The sequence below is a fragment of the Citrus clementina genome, unplaced genomic scaffold (assembly GCF_000493195.1).
Source record: "Citrus clementina cultivar Clemenules unplaced genomic scaffold, Citrus_clementina_v1.0 scaffold_7, whole genome shotgun sequence".
Taxonomy (NCBI): domain Eukaryota; kingdom Viridiplantae; phylum Streptophyta; class Magnoliopsida; order Sapindales; family Rutaceae; genus Citrus; species Citrus x clementina.
Window position 1 is genome coordinate 3,524,576 of NW_006262075.1, and position 19,900 is coordinate 3,544,475.

At 34.3% G+C, this 19,900-nt stretch overlaps 3 protein-coding genes and 1 long non-coding RNA gene across 6 annotated transcripts; 2 read left to right on the plus strand and 2 right to left on the minus strand.

Annotated features, from left to right (window-relative positions):
• The first annotated feature begins 1,254 nt into the window (after positions 1–1,254).
• On the plus strand, positions 1,255–5,324 carry LOC18037380 (probable 2-oxoglutarate-dependent dioxygenase At3g50210). Of its 3 annotated transcripts, XM_006425902.2 has the most exons (12): positions 1,255–1,402; positions 1,730–1,845; positions 2,431–2,549; positions 2,630–2,693; positions 3,379–3,446; positions 3,903–3,961; positions 4,064–4,229; positions 4,368–4,387; positions 4,472–4,518; positions 4,613–4,693; positions 4,786–4,875; positions 4,970–5,324. In XM_006425902.2, exons 1-12 carry the CDS (start codon positions 1,369–1,371, stop codon positions 5,096–5,098), a joined length of 993 nt encoding a protein of 330 aa, XP_006425965.1. In that variant the 5' UTR covers positions 1,255–1,368; the 3' UTR covers positions 5,099–5,324. The 3 variants fall into 3 exon arrangements, 2 of the variants coding, with proteins under 2 accessions (XP_006425965.1, XP_024036788.1); XM_024181020.1 differs by having other exon boundaries at positions 4,064–4,387; XR_002904695.1 differs by lacking the exons at positions 4,786–4,875; positions 4,970–5,324 and having other exon boundaries at positions 4,064–4,518; positions 4,599–4,618.
• Positions 5,325–6,623: 1,299 nt separating this feature from the next.
• On the plus strand, positions 6,624–6,997 carry LOC112096706. Its single transcript, XR_002904557.1, has 3 exons — positions 6,624–6,662; positions 6,755–6,819; positions 6,907–6,997. It is a non-coding gene; the product is annotated as an uncharacterized LOC112096706 (long non-coding RNA).
• A 1,336-nt stretch (positions 6,998–8,333) lies between these two features.
• LOC18037381 (tRNA-dihydrouridine(16/17) synthase [NAD(P)(+)]-like) lies at positions 8,334–11,137 on the minus strand. The gene is made up of 3 exons (XM_006425903.2): positions 10,493–11,137; positions 9,877–9,983; positions 8,334–9,430 (listed from the first exon to the last, which is right to left on the minus strand). The coding sequence occupies exons 1-3, from the start codon at positions 10,955–10,957 to the stop codon at positions 8,692–8,694; spliced, it is 1,311 nt and encodes a 436-aa protein (XP_006425966.1). The 5' UTR covers positions 10,958–11,137; the 3' UTR covers positions 8,334–8,691.
• A 6,222-nt stretch (positions 11,138–17,359) lies between these two features.
• On the minus strand, positions 17,360–19,434 carry LOC18035710 (probable WRKY transcription factor 15). The gene is made up of 3 exons (XM_006425904.2): positions 18,329–19,434; positions 18,036–18,161; positions 17,360–17,928 (listed from the first exon to the last, which is right to left on the minus strand). The coding sequence occupies exons 1-3, from the start codon at positions 19,132–19,134 to the stop codon at positions 17,769–17,771; spliced, it is 1,092 nt and encodes a 363-aa protein (XP_006425967.1). The 5' UTR covers positions 19,135–19,434; the 3' UTR covers positions 17,360–17,768.
• Between the last annotated feature and the right edge of the window lie 466 nt (positions 19,435–19,900).

Genomic DNA, 19,900 nt, shown 5'->3' on the forward strand with positions numbered 1-19,900 from the left:
TTTTATCTTTATTGTAGGAATTTTAAGGAAATATCAATAATTTAAAGAGGATTTTTTAATTTTTTAATTTTAATTTTTTATAAGAACTTTAAGAAAATATCAATAATTTAAAAAGTGTAAAATAACTAATAATTTTAGTTTTTTTTTAGTTATTTTCGTTTATAAACTATTGTTAAGGGTAATATTGTCTTTGCACGGTCAACTAACGGTCAATGTTAAACTTAACTGATGGTAGAGAATTTTTTATAAATAAATCAATTCTCGACATCTACTTGCAACAAGTCCAATCCTCAGGGGAGATTTTTAAAAATTATCCTAACTACTAACCAATTCTAGGGCGGGACCGTGCCGCGTTACTGCAATCCTTGGTTTCTGGAAAAGTACAAATAGCCCTCCACTCTGACAAAACTATCGAAACCTCCAAGTGTCGCCAACAAAACTCCTGTGATGCGTGAACCTGTCCTTAACCAGATTAATAGGTGAATACGGGCCCCAAGTTCTTAAAAAAATAATAACGTATAATAAATAAAGATAAGATAATTATTTTAGTTTAGTTCTTTTTTAATTTTTTTATTTTTGAGAGATTGTCAATTTCTTTCTTACAGTAATTAACATATATTATTTTTTTCTCTGTTATTTTTATAATGACCAAAAATTTCCCTAATAACATAAATTTATAATATTATTTTTATTTTTAACTACTCTTTTATTTATATTTATTATAAATTAAATAAATCACATGAATAGAAACTAAATAAAAAGTTAAGTATTAAAATTAAGAAGTATATATTTTGATATGAATAAAAAAATTAATAAAATTTTTTTATACTTATTTATTTTGTGAAATTTTTTATAATAAATATATAAGAAAATTATTAGTAAAATGATAAAAATTTATTATAAGAAAACTTGAATGACAAATAAAAATTTATTATAAGATAAATAATAAAATATTTTGCCTATACTTTTTATATTTAATTTTAAAATATTATAAGAAAATATTCATAAAATAAATAATTACAAGAAAAAAATTTATTATTAATTTTTTTACTCATATAAAAAAATATTTTTTTAATAGTTAATTTTTTTATTTAGTTTCTATTCATGTAATTTATTTAATTTATAATAAATATAAATAAAAGAGTTATTTAAAAAATAATATTATTATAAATTTATATTGTCAGATAAATTTTTGGTTATTATAAAAAAAAAAAAATAAATAAATGATCTATATTAATGACTATAGTGGGAAAGTGTCAATTCCCTTTGTGTTTTTTATCAAAAACGTCATCCTGTTAGCTTTTGGTCTGGGAATCTGCAGAATCTTTGCTCCTAAAGCCAAAATAGTGAAACAAACGGATCACGAATATGGCCACCGATTTCAAATCAATCCCAATCATCGGTAAAGCTCTAGTTTCTGATTCTGATTCTGATTCGATTCGTTTTTCTTAAATTTAACCGTAGCTTCAATTTTCCCACAATACCTGTTCAGTTCCCGTTCTCTCTGTATTCATAGGCATCCGTAACTCATCTACACGCACCGTTTCGTTTCTGTCGTTTTGCGTATCTAATTTCATCATCATTTAACTGGAATTACTTTCCTTTTATGTTTGTGCGATTGAATAAAATCATGGTTTGTTTATCTGATTATTGAAATGTGGTTGGTGTAAGTTCTTCAATTTTTTTCTTTTTATTTTTTGGCGCGACTGTGTGACATTACTTGCTGCAGACGTTAGTCCACTAGTAGCCAAGTGTGAGGATCCAAAAATGGCCGAGGATCCAGGCGTCTCTCAAGTTGTTAAACAATTGGACAAGGCTTGTAAAGAAGCTGGATTCTTCTATGTGGTAATATTTCAATTTCCAGTGCATGTATTGTGACATACGCTAAAATTTAAAATTTTCTTTTCAAGTACAAAGCTATTCAATGCATTTGTGAGGTTACTATGGTGAGGTTTAACAAGATTTATACAATAATGATGTCTCTAGCTATGACACATAGCATGAATGTGTGAAAGATTACTGAGATATTGTTTTTGATTTCTTTATGTTTGTTATGGTTTTAGTTTGATAATTTTGTCCCTCATGCTCTGTGCAGAAGACTAAAATGTGAGAAAAGACGACATCTTAATTATCCTATATATGATCACACTAAAACAGCTGCTCAAGTCTCTTTTCAATTCAGGCTCTCTTTTTTGCTTCTATTTTCATTTTTATTTTTCTTTGATGGGTTGGTCTTAGTGAGGCTGTGTTTCTGATTTACATACATTATATATCTTTGACGTTCTGCGGATTGCAGCGTTTACTTCAATCCCAATTGTGTTTGGTTGAATTCGTCATGTTGTCTTCACTTCAATAAAATCAGTGTACAAATTTGACTTGCCAGTATATTTTCTAAACATGAAATCTTCTTTGCTATTGAGATTTGAGCAGAAGGGCCATGGTATTCCTGAGTCTCTCATCAACGATGTAAAAAATATTACACAAAAATTCTTCGATCTTCCTTATGAAGAAAAAATAAAGATCAAGCTGACTCCAGCCACTGGATACAGGTTTGTTTACTGGAATAGCTTACAACATTTTTTTTTTTTAAAGAAAAAATACTAACTAGATGAGAATATTTTGTGTGCAGGGGATATCAAAGGATCGGAGAAAATATTACCAAAGGCATACCTGATATGCATGAAGCTATTGATGTAGGTCTTGCATACTTCCGTTTGTAGTTTGTGTTTGAGTATATGCAGTCATTTGATTAACATTTTCTCCTTAATGCAAGTTAGCAGCTTTGGCAAAAAATGTCATGCTGGAATTTTTACAGTGCTTTCTTGAGTGAATTTTTGAGTCATAAGAGGATATGCACCAAACGAAAGTACTAAAATATATGTTGTACATTGGCACATGGCTTATGTCTAGCACATAAAACCTAATGTTGTCATTATGGAGCTACATTTAATTTCCTTATGACAATTTGAACTATCAGAGTTATGTTGTGAATAAAATTTGCAGTACAGTTTCCAAAGGTCCTTTATAAGAAGCTATTCAGTATATTTCTTGCATGTTATCACCAATCATTTTATCATATGTACAAGGTCTTTTCTACTACAAATTTTATATGTTACCCATGAATTATAAAATTTTTGTCACATCTTTAAAGAGCTTGCTGTTACTTTTTACTGGCTAATAGACTACTTACCACACATTTGTGCTTAACTATTACATGTTACTTGATTCCTAAATAACTCATAGATTGATAAACTTAGTGTCCATTTATATGCTATGGCAGTTTTTGCACCATTGTCATCATTTCTATTTTTGCTGCAGCTTCTTGGGCTAATTCTTTCTGTCAATGTTGTTTTTTTCCTCTCGTTTGGGAGGCAACAGTGCTATAAAGAAATACAAGAGGGGATGTATGGAGCTCTTGGGAAAACTATGGAAGGATGTAACCAGTGGTATGCGGAAATTAGTGTTTTATTGACTAGATCTATAATTTGAATTTCTCATTGTGGTGTCTACTGAATCTGATAATCTGGAAATTACAACCTTAGTATTTTAAGGTTTCTCTCAAAGAACACTGAATTATAGTGTATGACCATTGGATGGTTTCAAACAGATTACAGTTATTGCTGCTTGATCTTGAAAATAATAATCTGCATTCTTATCTGAGAATTCTGCTCTTGTATGCTAAATTCTGTCATACATATAACATTTAGTTTGACTTGTTAATTTGTTTGGCACCATGATGCAACCATTCATATTTGGAGAACTGGTAATGCCGAACCTGACGTTCTACACTCCAATGTAGTAGTATTTTCTCCTTTTGCATTTGTAATTGTTGGTTGGATGGAGATGGTTTTTTAACTATTAATGCATTATCTATCTCTTTCTTCTGATGGCTCCTTTGGCAGGCCACTTAATCCTCCTAACTTCAGAGCATTGATGGAGGAGTATGTCAACCTTTGCACAGGTATGTCTTCGAGAGCAGAATAATGCTCGTTCCGTCGTTTAGGTCTTGCTACATTCATCTGGCAGAAACTTTACTGCACCTTTTGGTTTCTTGTGCCGTCAGACCTTTCGAGGAAAATTATGCGGGGGATTGCTTTAGCACTGGGTGGATCACCATATGAATTTGAAGGTGTAAGAGCAGGAGATGCGTTTTGGGTGCTTCGTATTATTGGTTACCCAGGCTTATCTGGTGCCAAAGACCAAAAGAAGCCGGAAAATAATAATGGATGGTATTGCAATAACACTGAAGTTGATGTTTTCTTTCTTGCATATGATAACTGGGAACATATGTTATGCATCATCTCTTTTTTTCTTTATTTATTTATTTATTTATTTTTGTGGTCCAAATTGTGCTTATGCAATTTCAGCGGAGCGCACACCGACTATGGTAAGGAATTCTTAAACTTCTGATGATAAATGGCTTAGGAAATAGATACATTAATCTCAGTTTTCACATGATGTTGCTTAACAGGATTGCTGACCTTGGTTAACCAAGATGATGATATAACTGCACTTGAGGTACAGTTCCATCTATTACTACTTGTTCCTGGGCTAGGGGGATCTATGGATTTCCATGACAGTTTTATTCCATAATCTAGTAATTTTGTTGAAGGTGAGAAACATGTCTGGGGAATGGATATCAGCTCCTCCTATACCTGGAACATTTGTCTGCAACATCGGTGATATGCTGAAGGTAGGTGGTTTTTGGCCAAATGATTTTTCCTATATTTCTGTTTGTTTGTCTGACATTTAACTGATCAGTATCATATGCATTGAGAACTGCAGATATATTCCAATGGTTTGTACGAATCAACACTTCATCGAGTTGTCAACAGTTCTCCAAAGTATCGGGTCTGCGTAGCTTACTTTTATGAGGTTGGCCTATTTCTCAACTGAGTTCTTTTCTCTTCCCATCTGTATCTAAAATGTAAAAATGGTCTCTTACTCATGCTTTTGTTTGCAAAAATAGACCAACTTTGATGCAGCGGTCGAGCCTCTGGATATTTGTAAACAGAGAACTGGTGAAACTAAACAGTTTGGAAGGGCTGTTTATGGTGAGCATCTAGTCAGCAAAGTCACAACCAACTTTGTGATGTAGACTTTTGAATCCGGTATATATGAATTGTATATATGGATAAATTATTTTGCATAAATATTTGAAGTTATTTATGAAGTCCATCTGATGCTAGTGATCGTAAAACAAATTCTTAGCTGTGACTTTGTAAGAGAATGCTGCAGTTGGCAACCTTTTCATGTTTATGGCGCGTGAGTGAACTGGTTCTGGAATTATGGTGACAAGGTTTTAGACTTAATTTTAAGCATTTTCGCCCATATCGATTATCCAACCAAACAAAATTTTGGTATGACCATGGACTCCCTAATTTTTTGGTAAAATCCCAAATGAGGGCACGTTTTGCATGCTTTTTCACAGTTAAATTTTCTTTTTATAAATTTTTTCGGTTATCACACACCCTTTTGGCCCCCATCCCATTTCCAAATAAGTTCTTCAATTTGCAAACTTTGATGTAAAGGTGGCCAAAACTCAGGTACCAATGATAATACCTACCTATATTCTACTACTATGGATCGAAGGTTAATTGACTTTATTCTATGCCACTACGACCTTTACCGGGGAAAAATATCATTTTTTTTTTGAGAGGGAGAAAAAAATTCTAGTTTGAGTTTATCCCACCCCCGGCAGACGTGAGCTCTCGATATTTGGGAAACGGTAATTAATGTTGGCTAAATGGGGATGGTCTCAACTCTTTTCATTACAATTTACAAGTACCGATATCCTGTGTCTACGTGTGGGAGCTGACTGCCGAAGCTGAGGTATTGAAGTCAAACTGATATCTTCTTCCAACTCCGAATGCAAACGCTGACAACGAAGTCCTCTCGCTCGTTCCCGCAAAACCACTTCAATGGGTTTGATGAATCCCTGTTGCTGCATGTACCTGGAAATATCTTACTTCGAGCAACTTTTGGTTTCCCCATCTTCAAAACAATTTGGGTGGCTTGACACTTGTTTTCTGGTGCAATATTAGCTTGCATGTTTTTAAATGTATGCATAATGCCAAGGTACTAGGGATGGCAAAAATCCCCACGGGGACGGGTACCCTCGGGGATTTTCCCTATTCGGGGAGGGTACGGGGATAATTTTATACCCAATTTTTTATTCGGGGAGGGGACAGGGAAAATTTTTTACCCAATTTTTTATTCGGGGAGGGGACGGGGATGAGGTGGAATCCCCATCCCCTACCCATTTCCCCATTTTAATTTTTAATTTTATTTTTATTTTTAAAATTACTAATAAATAAATAACAAAATTATAAATATTGTTAAAAATAATAAATATTAAAATAGTTATATTATTAAACTTTTAAACTTAATTAACTAATTAAAGTCTTAAATTTTTAATCCAAACCACAATGATACAGGAGAGAGCTGCCTAATTATAATTTACAACAGTTCTAATCCTAATTCGTATCCTACATTAGCTCGAATTGCTAGAGATATTTTGGCAATTCCAATTACAACAGTTGCTTCTGAATCAGCTTTTAGCACCGGTGGTAGAGTTGTGAGCTCACACCGTAACAAACTTCATCCAAGCACATTGGAGGCCTTAATATGCTGTCAAAGTTGGTTACGAGCTTACAATAGCAGTATGAGTTTATTTTACATTGTAATTATATTATACAGTTATTAATATTTGCGCTTATAAGTTACGTTACTTATATCATTTTCATTGTTTTAGGTTTGAAATCTGAGGTTAGCTCTCAATTTGCCACATTTCTCGAGGAAGAACTGGAGGAGCAGGAGGTAAATAGTTTTATTAAAAATATTAATTAAGTATCTACATTTATTTTATTGTCGATATAAAAATAATTTTTTTTCTTTTTATTGTAGGATTATGAAGATTGAGTCATTGACAAAGATAATTATTTTAATAATTTATATTTTTGAATGTGACTTTGAAATGGATCAATATTAATGCAAGATATATTTTGAACTTTATTTTTATCTGAATTTTTTATTTTAATATGAATAATTTAAAATCGAAAAAAAAAATGTATTAGACTATTAATTATTCGGGGACCGGGGACCCTCGGGGATCCCCTGTTAGTATTCGGGGAGGGGATGGGGATTCACTTAAGTAATTCTGACGGGGACGGGGAGGGGACGGGGACATAACAAAATATCGGGGATGGGTATGGGGAGATTGGTCCCCTCCCCTCCCCTCCCCATTGCCATCCCTACAAGGTACTACTTAATTGGCAAATTGAAACTTAGTAGAAATCATCAGATTAGAGGTCTTAGAGGTCATATACTTGTTTTATCTGGCACTTAATAAACAAATATTCGGGAGTTCTTCGGTGTGCTTTGGTGGGTGCATTTGTTTTCTTCCAGAATGACCGTTCAAATTGTTGATGATAGTCGATCGTGTGTTCTCTTTCTCCATTATCATTAGGAATCTGATGATAGAATCTTATGAAGTGATTGGTGCCAGTTCGTACAGCAATACGAGAAATGCTTTCTTCTTTGCACGCTTTCAAGTCCATATTGCAAGAATGACGGTTGTGTCCTAAAACATTGCAGGAACATCAAGTTTGGGAATCTTGATATGATAAAGTAAAATGAAAAACGAGATTCTACTGCAAATCAAAACCAAAAGCGACATCGGACAAGCTTAGGTGGATAGGCATGGATGTAATATAGATTTGTGTTCGCTCTCATTACTTCGAGCCTTCGAGGAAGCCAATATCATAACCTACTGCTTTTCATATCTTTACCTTAAAGACAGCCGGGTTTGCTTAATTTTGTGGTCAACCGTTAGCCAAAACTGGGTCATCCGTAAAATTCTGAACGTTAAGAGTTCTATTGATCGATTCAAATACACGATCGGACGGTTAAAAAGTTTGAAAGAGCTGTATTTGTAGAGCATTTAGTTAGCAAAGGCAAAACGACTTTTTGTGTTCTCAAATTTGATTTAGAACATGATGGTTGATACGACCTTATCTGAGTTATGTCATTTCGACGCTTGTAATAGGTGGAACAATACTCGCCTGTTGAGCCACCATTTCTCTGATATTCGTATTCTGTTGGCTAGAAATCCTGGTTACAAAAGGGCTCTTAACTTAACCCTCTCTTGTTCCGGAGCTTTTGGCTTTCCATAAAATTGATCTTTGACGAAATGGTCTCTGCATTATTGACTTTTCCAGCTAAATGCTTCACTCTGCAGCATGATAACGCAAGTTCACGCCCCATAGAAATTGGTTTCTGATTGCAAGACTTTGTATTGAATTATTAAAAGAAAACAAAATAACAAGTAAGAGTAGAAACTTTAAAAGGTATTCCAATAAACATAGTAACTGGAGAAAAAAATATAAGTTTCAAAATTGATACATGTAAATCTTTGTAAAATTAATACACCAATAAATCAATCATATAATCACTACTGAGAAACAGAGTACAAGTGTGCAAGCTTTCCTTGCTCATTTATCTCTCCTTCCTCGATGTACCAGTTAAGCTATAATTGCATCATTTTGATAAAGGCAATTTTCCTTTGGAAAAATGAAAGGTCATGGAAACAAAATGCACAGTTAGAAACAAAATCTACTGCATGCTTGAGCTTCACCACAAAACAAAACTGCAGGCAAATGAAACCCATTTAACTTCCTAGCAGCAGAGAATTCAAGAAGCCAAATCATCAGCCAGAATCTCTGCATCATCAGCGTCCTTCTTATAAAGTGGAATTCTCACACCTAGTTCTCTAAGTCGATCCACCAAATTATAAAGAAATTCAAATGTCAACCTGTTCTGTGCATTGAGATCCCCTCGAACACCGGGTTGAATCCTAAACCACTCCCCCAACAATTTGTGTACATGAGAGCGGATCATTCTCCAGGGCACGGGATACTTTTCACAAAGCTTCAGGTACTCCACAAGTAGATCTGCCTGGTCGAGATTTCCATCTTTACTAATTTCTTCACTTCCCACTATCCATTCAGCGGTTCGAAATCCAGCAAACAGCGCTGGATTCTCGAGGAGAGACTCAGCCGAAAGTACCCCTTCACATCCAGTCTCCTCCAAACATTTCTGAACATCCTCCATGTGCCTTACATTCCCGTTAGCAAGGACTGGTATTCTGAGAGCATTTTTAACGGCCTTTATGGCATTCCAGTCAGCTCGGAATTTCTTCCCATCTTTCTCATCCCTTGTTCGGCCATGGACAGCTAAAAGAGAGCACCCAGCATCCTCTAGCATCTTTGCATATTTGATTGTATCTTGCAAATTAGGAAAGACTCGGATTTTGCACGAAACAGGGACATTAAGGTTTAGAGCTAACTTTTCTACTAGTGATTTTACAAGAGGAAGGTTATCCATCAAGAATGCACCATAATTTCCCCGCCTAGCAATACGCTGGGGACACCTACAACAAACCAAAGGAGAAAAGGTATGAACGCATGGACAGCATAGAACTAGAAGAATTCAAGCTATTTCAGTTCTTTCAAGCACTATTGGTGTCGTGACTTAGATTTAATATAAGCACTCGCTAATTTAATGAAGCCAATATGAGGAAAAAAAAACAAAGTCTGATGTCAAATTAGAAACCAGAGACTGCACCTAATCCTTTTTATCTTCACCTTACAGGTGATTGCATTATTGTTTCATAATGACAGGTGGTTATGATGAACATATCCTTTGACAGCCTCACGCCCACTATAAATTGAGTCAGAATATGTGTATCTGATCCCAAATTATCGAACTTATACTGATCTCCATACATAACTCCCAAAAAACTTCTTCTAAAAAAAAAATCATTAACCTACTGAAATTAGTAATGTTAATTATTAATGAGGAAACAAAAGGTATTACCCTAAATTAATGTCCACATAATCGCAGTAAGGTTCCACTCTTCTTGCAGCATTCAATAAAATTTCGGGATCATTGGCACAAAATTGAACAAATAATGGTCGGTCCTCCTGCAACAATTTCCAACATTAAGAAACGCTGAAAAGCAATTACCAACATCAACTGCATCAAATTGACATTTTGTAACAGAAAGAGATGAATCAAAACTCAAAACCCTCCAGAACTTCACCAGAAATAAACATCAGGACATGCAGAATCTGCAAACATGAAGAATATCTGCTTATCAACAACTCAAATAAAATAGCCTAGTATCGCCATTGTTCATGTTCACTAAAACTAACTTACTCTTAACTTTTAAAGCTCAAGTAAATCTTCAAAGAATTGACAGAAAAGTTCCTCAAAATCCCCTTTAGTATTATGAAGATTACATTAATAAAAGCCTATCAGCTGTGCAAATTTCTTTCACTAATTGTTTTCAAGTTATAAAAATCCAAGAGTTAAAATTAACACAAACCGGCCAAGCAAACACAGATATCTGCTATTTGTCGAGTATGACCCTTTTTTCTCTGGAAAATTAGGAAATCAAAATAATAGGGAAAAAGAAAAAAGGACGCCGCACCTTACAGGTGGCAAATTCTTCATTCCTATACTTCTCAGACTCGGTAAAAATCCTAGAGTGCAGCATCGGCGTATAAGCAGCCTCAGCACCGTACCTTCTGCAAAGCATCCGAAATGGAAGCTCCGAATTATCAACCATCGGGGCGACAATCAACTTCGGTCGGCCCAATTTAGTCCAATGAGCCCATGCTCTCTCAGCACGCGCCTCTCCAGACAAGTAACCCCTCGGAGATGGCAATGAAGACGACGCCGTTTCGGGCAAAGAAGAAGGTTCTTCATGCTCTGGTTGTTCCTGTTGGTTGTCGTGATTGTTGCTATCGGAGCAGAGGAGGTCGTCGCTGTCTTGTGAAGGATCCGAATGGAGAGTTCGGGTCCGAGTTTGGGCCATCGTGGGTTTTACTGTTGGAAGAGGAGGGTAGAGAGAGGTGACGCGTAAAGGAATCATGGTTATCGGTTTGAAGTTCATGAGCGGACGATGGGGATTGCTGAGAAGCAACCCATCGCCGCCGTTGGTTGTAGGGTTTAGAGGAGGCCACGAGATCGGATGTTATGCGTTTGTTTTCACTTCAAATTTCGGGTTTGGTCTGTGTTTAAGGGAGCCTTTCTGGTTTTGGGCTTTGGATTTAGGCCGACCCAGTATTTTTGGGACTCATTGGGATCTATATTTAAATACAGTAAAATTTAGATACATGAATGTAACCTCGTTTAAATAATAATTTTTTTTATCCCGAATTAGGTCAGCGTACTAAAATAATAATTTCGTTAAATGTATGAGATAATAATTTTTTTCAAATCCTTTAAGGTCCAACGAAAACATAAATTAATAATTGATCAAATATAAAAATATATTAACAATAAACAACGTATAAAATTCATATTAATAAAAGATTTTTTCTTGATAACTTACATTTCTCAATTCAATTTTTTTGAAAATATGCACTAAAGTTGTTTGTTTTTTCTTTGTTTCTAAATTAAACTCAGCCTCATCCTTTATTTTTGTAAAACATGCACTACATGTGACACATTTTTTTCTTGCTGTAAAAAGTATGTATTTAAGATTGCCATTGCTTGAAAAGCCTCTTCTGTGGAAACATTTGGTAACTATAACTGACATTTGGATCATGATCATTATCAACGGATGTACCCATTACCTCTTGAATAATTTTTTCATCAGTAGAAGATTTCATCATTGCAACATTTTCACAGTGATAATTCAAAAGATTCTCAATATCCATAGCATTTCCATAGCGTAGACAAAAAATAACTTCATGTAATCTATTGATGCCTTCATCTTCGCTAACTTGCTGTTTAATAGCCACACCTTTGACTGACCGGATTTTACAATGTCAAAAATAATTTGCAATGGTTGTCGTCTTCACATCAATGTTCCAAACCGCATTAATAAAATTGATAGCATTTAGTATATTAATTTTTTTTTCTCGATTTGTTGCTCATATCCTGTAATCTTCCAAGATGCTAGAAAAAAAACAACGTCGATACTGGATTTTTAGTCCTCGAATGATCTCAGCATTATATGGTTGAATCTTTGGGGTTGTATTAGGAGACAAGAAAAATAGTTCAACATTACTCAAGCCTTCAATAACCTTTGGATGGGCTAGATAATTGTTCACAAAAAGTAGATATTTTCTACCATTCATTCTCTTATCAAATGAATAAAAAAATCCTTCAAAAAGTAATCCAGTTATCCATGCTTTCTTGTTAGTAGGGATGGCAAAAATTCCTACAGGGACGGGTACCCTCGGAGATTTCCCCATTCGGGGAGGGTATGAGGATAATTTCATACCCAATTTCTTATTCGGGGAAGGGACGGGAAAATTTTTTTACCCAATTTCTTATTCGGGGAGGGGACGGGGATGAGGTGGAATCCCCATCCCCTACCCATTTTCCCATTTTAATTTTTAATTTAATTTTTATTTTTTAAAATTATCAGTAAATAAATAATATAGTTTGAATTATAAAATTATAAGTATTGGTGAAAATAAAAAATATCAAAATATTCATATTATTAAACTTTTAGGCCTAATTAACTAATTAAAGTTATAAATTTTTATTTAGGACATTAAAAAGACTGGACATATTCTATTAGTCCAAAACTTTTGTTTTAATTTTAATATTCATTAAATATTTTAAACTTAAATCTATTTTTTATTTATCTTAAATCTAGTTTTTATTTATTTTTAGATGTTATAATTGCCCACAACAAATCAAAATTTTAATATCTAATCTAATCTAATATTTACTCTTGATTTGCTTTGACTTAACTATTGTGCTGTAAAGGGAATAGTCCACATTTATAAAGTGCCCACGCCACCATCGAAAAGTTAATTTTGAATCTAAATTTGATTTTATTTGTAACAATTTTGTATTAGGCTATTAATTTGTTCATGATAGTTTGTATCCCTTGCATGTTGCGTTACTTACTAATTTAATATATGTGACTTTTGTAATGGATATTAATGTAAGATATATTTCGAACTTTACTTTTATTTGAATTTTTTATTTTAATATGATTAACTCAAAATCGAAAACAAAAAAATGTATTAATTATTCGGGGATCAGGGACCATCGGGGATCCCCTATTATTATTCGGGGAGGGGATATGAATTCTCTTAAATAATTTTGACGGGGACGAGGATATACGTAAAATATCGGGGATGGGTACGGGGAGATTGGTCCCCTCCCCTCCCCTCCCCATTGCCATCCCTACTTGTTAGCTCGATAATGAATATTAAGATTACTAATCTTTACATCTTTAAAGTATCTAAGATTAGGGTACTTACCAGTAATCGAAAGTGGTACTTTGTCAGAATCATCACCATTGCAACAAACAGTAATTAGTAGTTCTCTCATTGGCCTTCTTCCGTCCTTCCAATTGCTTTGTAGCAAGTGAATGATTTGTTCCCAAACATAGAATAAACATTTTTCATCCATATTTTAGATATCCTTCCATTGAAATTGGTCTAGTTTATCTTTTATACTTAGTAAAACATCTTCGATATTCTCCATAGCTACAAAATCACTTTCACCAAACCTTTGATAAGATTTAATTCCATGTCTCACCTTAAATCGCTTAAGCCAACCACTTGACAAGTTAAATTCTGGATTAGAGTTGCCATACATTTTCTGCAAAAGCTCTTTTGCTTTGGTTTGAATCATTTCTCTAGTTATATTCACTTTCTCTTGATATTAGAGAAACCACTCATATAATATTTTTTTCAACTCGGGATATTTTGTTGGTTTGTGTCTCTTCACATTTTTATTATTCATCTCATTTGACAAATATTCAACTAACCTTTTAAGAGTATTTGATATTGTTGACTGATTTACGGAGAGGTGAAATTTTTATTAAACCCATTGGTGCAAATCTTTTTGACTTTAGGAGGGATGCTCATTTTTATATTCGCACAATGCTTTTCTCATCTAATCAGTCAATGTAGATTTTTTTACTCCTTTCAAATGAGACATCATGATTCTAATGATTTGAGTGTAAAATTAAAAATAATGGATTATGTATTCATAGAGTTTGTGTTCTATGTTCTATGTACTATGTGTAAAATGACAACAATATTACACAAATCTTGTGGCTATTAAAACCAAATACCAAGGATTATTTGTCAACCACATCCCTCCTTAAATGGGCTGCTTACTCCATGATTTCTTCCCTTATAATGTGTATACAAAATATATTCTAGACCAATTTTAGCATATTCTATGATCATAGCAAGAATTATTATTATTGTTATTATTTTTATTTTTACACACTTCTTTTATACATGTACCAAGAAAACTCTTCATAAATTAATAAATTACCCAATTATCAATAAATAAATAATCTTGCTAAAGTAATATTTTTGCGGGAGTCCCAACAATATTATTTTATAGAGGTTTTACTGTATTTTGGTAGAACAGTGATATTTGTCCCATAATTACCCTTACGCTCTCAATTTTTCAATTAATTTCGTTAATTTTTAAAACTAACCTTATAAAAATAATATGGGTCGGATTATTTGAAACTTGTTTACTTTTTAAACCCATCATTAAAATAAAAAAATTAAAATTTTACTTCGCATACCTTCCTAAATACAAAATATATTCTTAACAAAAAAATTTTATCCTAATGTAATTACTAAATAAACTCATTAAAAATCATTAACCTAGAGATATCAACTGATTGGATTTTTCAAGTTAGTTTAATGATAACATGAAAAAAAAAGTTTAATCTCAATGAATCAAACAAAATACAAACAAATATGTGCAGTTTATTATTAGTTAATGAAATCAAGCATTTGGGATTGAATTGATTTAAACAAATCGAACAAAAACTGTGAAAACAACTTTCTCTCCATGTTTCTTTCTCTAGCCCTCACTTCCAGAGTTACCTCTAACCAAGTAGCAAAATTAAAATGAGAATTGAAGCCATCATCTTCAACCGTAGCTTAGATTAATTGCATGAGTGGACGATGGGGCTTGATGAGTCCAGACTCCAGAACCAATTCATCTCTTGTATAATTATTCATGCTCGAGTCATTAAGGGTGCGTTTGGGATTGAGGTGCTGTAGCTTTTAAGCTACAGCTGCTGTGAAAAAAAAGCTGTAATTATGAAACAAAAGTTAATAATATATAGTAAATATAAATTTTAAATAATAATTTTGATAAAAATATTAAAGATATAATAAATTTTATATTATACAAGTGAAAAATCATATCAACATAGCTTAAAAGCTACAACAGTTAGTGTTTACCAAACACTTTAGTACTGTAGCTTTTAAGCTACAGCTACCCAACCTCAATCCCAAACGCACTCTAAAACTACCAATTGCTGGACTTACACGAAAAAACGTAAAGAAGCAAGCATCTCATTCTCCCTTAGGCCTCCACATCATCATCTCTCACCACAAGTTTTTTTTTTTTAAAAAAAAAAACCTGTGATTTCTTATTTTCTTTTTTTGACAATACTAGAACCTGTGGCTTTCTTTTATGGATTTTGACAATACCTATCATGTTTACTGTATAGTAATGGCTTGGTGTCAATGATTAACTTCCATTTGCATGTATCGAGACTTATCACCAATAATTTTTTTTTTCCCCAAAAACCAAACATATAACAATGCCGACAGAGACTAAACTGCCAATCTCAGCTTTTGCTTCTAAATGGAGCAAGTAAAACAAGCTCAAACTGTTTTTGTCGTTACATCTCTTCTTTTTCTTCAACGTCAACTATTCAACACTATAGCTTACGAAAATATAAATACATGTATAATTCAAAAGCTTTTCGCGAAAATGGATTCAGCAGAATCTTTCTGTGCGGAAACCAGAGTTCTTATCATCCATATGAAGAGGGTCATTTCCATTTTCCACGTCGATGTTGCAGACTGGATCGGATCAATTATTTGGTGAGGAGATTTTTCAAACTTGTGTAGCCCTACGCCTTATAGAAACAAAATAAAAGACAAACCTGTACATTCGATGCAGTATGCATGATCTGACAATTGCGGGTGGGTCAAGATAATGGACTTTCAAATTAATAATTATATCCTTCCTAAAATACAATCAACGTTTACGGTTGTTTTTGCATTAATTTTTGTTTCGTTGTCCACAAGTGTGTTTTAAGTTTTATTATAATAATAAGGGTGACATGATAGGATATGTACGTAGACGTATGGTCTAACCCATTTGCTATTCAAGATGTGACGTTTAGTTGTTTAAAGAATACTTAATTTCCTAATTTATGGCAAAGACAAATGTTTTGATGTTGGCATGGTCATATTGTTGTGTATACAAATGTGAATCTAACTATAGTTTAACATGAAATTATTGATACGAGAAAAGGCGACGCCCCATGGGAATACTCTAAACAAATTATTCGAAATTTGGCTTCAATATTAAAGTGTAGATGCTACATGCAACTACTTGCAAATTAAATATGTTTCTTATATATTCTAATGTCTTAATGTTGCATATAATCCTTTGTAGGTAGCATAACGTTTCCTGAGGACTCAAACAAACTTAGGATATCCGATTTTTGTAATTGAAAGTCATGCTTATCTTATAACTTTATATGATTAAATCATGAATGTGAATTTTGTCGTGCTTGTGAAGTGAGCGTGTATGTGCATTACATTGAGGCCCGCATGTGTGAATGATTTTCTTGGGTTTTCGGCCATACACACACACACAATGTTTGTGTGAATGAATAATCAATTAAAAATAATTTAGCAAGGACTTGGGGACCATCTCTCATGACAAAGTTGACGTTAAGCAAAGGCAAAGCCAAAGCAAAAACAAATTTGAGTACATTTTCGTAGGTCCCTCGGGGGCCACAATTGATCAAATCCCCCACCCACCCATTTTGACTTTGCCTTTGATTTTTAATTCTATCATTAGAATTTAATAAGACCAACCTAGCATCCTTCATCCTTTTAAGTTTTACCAATAACTTAAATGCAACAAACAATGAAGCAATCCAAACAAACCAAACGCAAATAGCATTTATTTATTTATTTATTTTTTCTTTTAACTACATCTATCTTTCTCACTAACCAATACCCACCAAAATAAAATAAATTGGCCGTCTCAACTGGCAACTGCCAACCACTTTCGTATTGGTCAACCAGCTCAAAACACGACACGCTGGCCCACTTCTTTTCAGTTTCCACTAATTGTTTGACTAAGTCGAGAGTCTTTTCCTCTCTTTCTTTATTGCTTTTGGCTTTTGCCTTCCACTATATGTATTTTATTTAATCAAGGGAAGCAGCTTTAAGTGATGTGAACAAAAGATGCAAAGTAAGCATCCAATACAAGAAGCAAAGATAAAGCAAGCCAAACCACAAATAATAAAATTTTAAAGTAAGTCGACCGAGAGAGAAGTAATGAATAAAAGCGCAGCACCTCATTACTTAGCTTTAAGATTCAAATCCTGGGAAACATAAGAACAAATCCAACATCTTCCCTAGCTTTTAGTTTCTAATTAACATTGGAACACACAGTGCTTGGGTATAGAGACAGGTAGAGCTATACCAAGAGGAATCCCATATTATACAGACAGGGGAATGAACAAAATGAACCCAGAAATCTCCTTCGAGACAGACAATTCCAAGCTGGGCTTCTGCTGAATTCTTAACTTTAAAGCAAAAGCTAGCCAGCCAGACAGTTCCCTAGTTCTGTTAAATATAATATATAATATTGCCACCACCGCTATGTAATTCCCCCCCTAACCAATGATCTAATTTCTCACGACTGGTTTTTTTGTTGCGTGTCTAAGAAGATTCCAGGATGAGATTTCTAGTATCTGCAACAGAGAGTGAGTGATTGTGCTCGCCTTCGTAGGTGACTACAAGCATCGATGGATCATCCAACGCTCTCTCCACGTGCTTGCGTGCAGGGCAGCCTCTCACACTGCTGCACTTGTAGTAACCCCTGTTCAAATAACCACATCCCAAATAATTAACATAAAATTAGGCAATAATAGCAGGGTGATTATTAATTAGCTTGCAATCCATTCAACATGCAAATGCTATGCATACCTCGGATGAGGAGATCCTTTGATGGGTTTCTGTCCATACTTCCTCCACGAGAAATCATCAGGTGGAATATCAGACAACCTTAAGCTTACAGCCGGAACCCTAACAACTCTCTTCACTCGAGATTTTCTGTTTGTAATTATATGCAAGTAACACGATCAGTCCAGGGCCAACAGTTTTTTTTTAATTAATGTTTTTTTTCAAATTTAGCGTAGTTTTGGGGGAAAGAGAAAAGCACACATATCAATTTAATTAATAAAGCATAGAGAGTGAGAGAGAAAGAAAAGATTAAATACCTCTTCTTGGTGCAATGGCAACGACCAGAGGAGACGCCACATGACTTGGCGGAAGCCAAGTTGTCAGAGGCAGAGCTACACTTCCTCTTGAGAGAAGATGAAGAGAGAGGCGGCTTCCCAGCTGAGGAAACCTGCTGAGAGAGATTCGTAAAGTGGAAGGTAGCAGATGCACTTGAGGATGAAGGCTGTTGCTTGTTATCATTATCACCAGTCACAGTCAGCGAAGACAGAAACGAATTCCCAGCAGAGGTATAATTAGAAAAGTTGATGGTAGTAGCAGAATCTTTCCTCTCAAGATCAACCCCATTTTTAGGCACCACCAAAGTGGAAAATTCATGTTGATGATAATTACGAGGCGGCGGCGGCAGTGGTGGAATCTGCTGGATCGGCCTTGCATAATAAACTTTAGTTTCAGGAACAACTTCAACCTCCTGCTGCTGCCGCTGCTGCAGGTTTTTATCTTTTTCTTGGTTCTGCTGGTAATCAACACAAGGAGCCGCAACAGGGGCTCTTCGAAAACGAGCGTGCCCAATTCTGTTACGCCCTAATAGAGAGATCACTCTCTTGAACTTTGAAACGGCGACGTCTGCTACAGCCTTGCAATCATTCTCTAAATCCATGGATGATCTAGAGCTAGGAGAGGATTGGTGACTATTATTCTGCTGCACCTGTTGCTGCTGTGAAAGCAAGTTTATGAGCTTTTCAACACTCTCAAGCCCTGATGCGGCTTCTTGGACAGCGCAATCTTCAACTTTGTCAGTGAAATGACTAGTGTTTCCGTATTCCATCATGAGCTCCACGGCCATATTCACTCTAAAACACCATGAATGAACTAATAATAATAATAATAATAATGCGATAGAAAAAATAAAATAAATAAATAAAAGAAAGAGGGGGTAGCAGAGTTATTGATAAAGGATTATAGGGAGGGATTGGGATTCAGTTTCTCTGGTCGAGTTCAAAAATCAAAATAATGGCCTCAGTCAGCCTCATCGGCTAATAATGAAAGCTAATTGGTGTAACGGGTCAGTCACCCGTCACTTTAGTCTTGCCGTCTCATGTAGGTACGAATAAGATACAACCACATCTTTTACTTCTTCATTTTTCTTTACTTTATTTAAAGTCCTGACTACAGTGGTCGAATAATTTGCTTTTTTTTTTTTTTTTATTGAATAGCATTATTTTAAGGTTATGTGATATGCCGGGACATTGACCTTCTCTGAACTGTGGGGTCCAGGCTGGTTATCGGGTCAAAGCTTCGTCACGAGCCGTCTGATTTACGGCTATGTTTTGATTAAAATAAAAATAATGGGGGGACCTTGTTTGGTGCCCGCATGATGCAGTTGACTTAGCTTTTCTTTAAATCAGTCTGGTGAGAAATTTTAGAATGCATTTAAAGTACCATGTCAATATATAATTATTAAATAATATTATGATATGTATGTATTTATTTAAAAAAATTATCATGTAATTAGTGGTTATATTAAATTTAATTTCATAAATAATGCATGTATTAATTAGTTATAATAATTTAAAGATATTCTAAAATTTTTCCTCTCATAATGATATTTT

Coding starts and splice junctions, on each gene's coding strand:
- LOC18035710 (XM_006425904.2), bottom strand. CDS start 19,134: ATGGCCGTGGAGCTCATGATGGAATACGGAAACACTAGTCATTTCACT. Junction 18,162..18,328: donor TGCCATTGCACCAAGAAGAG/GTATTTAATCTT, acceptor AATTACAAACAG/AAAATCTCGAGTGAAGAGAG. Junction 17,929..18,035: donor AAAGGATCTCCTCATCCGAG/GTATGCATAGCA, acceptor TTATTTGAACAG/GGGTTACTACAAGTGCAGCA.
- LOC18037381 (XM_006425903.2), bottom strand. CDS start 10,957: ATGAACTTCAAACCGATAACCATGATTCCTTTACGCGTCACCTCTCTC. Junction 9,984..10,492: donor AAGAATTTGCCACCTGTAAG/GTGCGGCGTCCT, acceptor AAATTGTTGCAG/GAGGACCGACCATTATTTGT. Junction 9,431..9,876: donor TATGTGGACATTAATTTAGG/GTAATACCTTTT, acceptor GGTTTGTTGTAG/GTGTCCCCAGCGTATTGCTA.
- LOC18037380 (XM_024181020.1), top strand. CDS start 1,369: ATGGCCACCGATTTCAAATCAATCCCAATCATCG. Junction 2,550..2,629: donor ACTCCAGCCACTGGATACAG/GTTTGTTTACTG, acceptor TTTTGTGTGCAG/GGGATATCAAAGGATCGGAG. Junction 4,694..4,785: donor ACATCGGTGATATGCTGAAG/GTAGGTGGTTTT, acceptor TGAGAACTGCAG/ATATATTCCAATGGTTTGTA.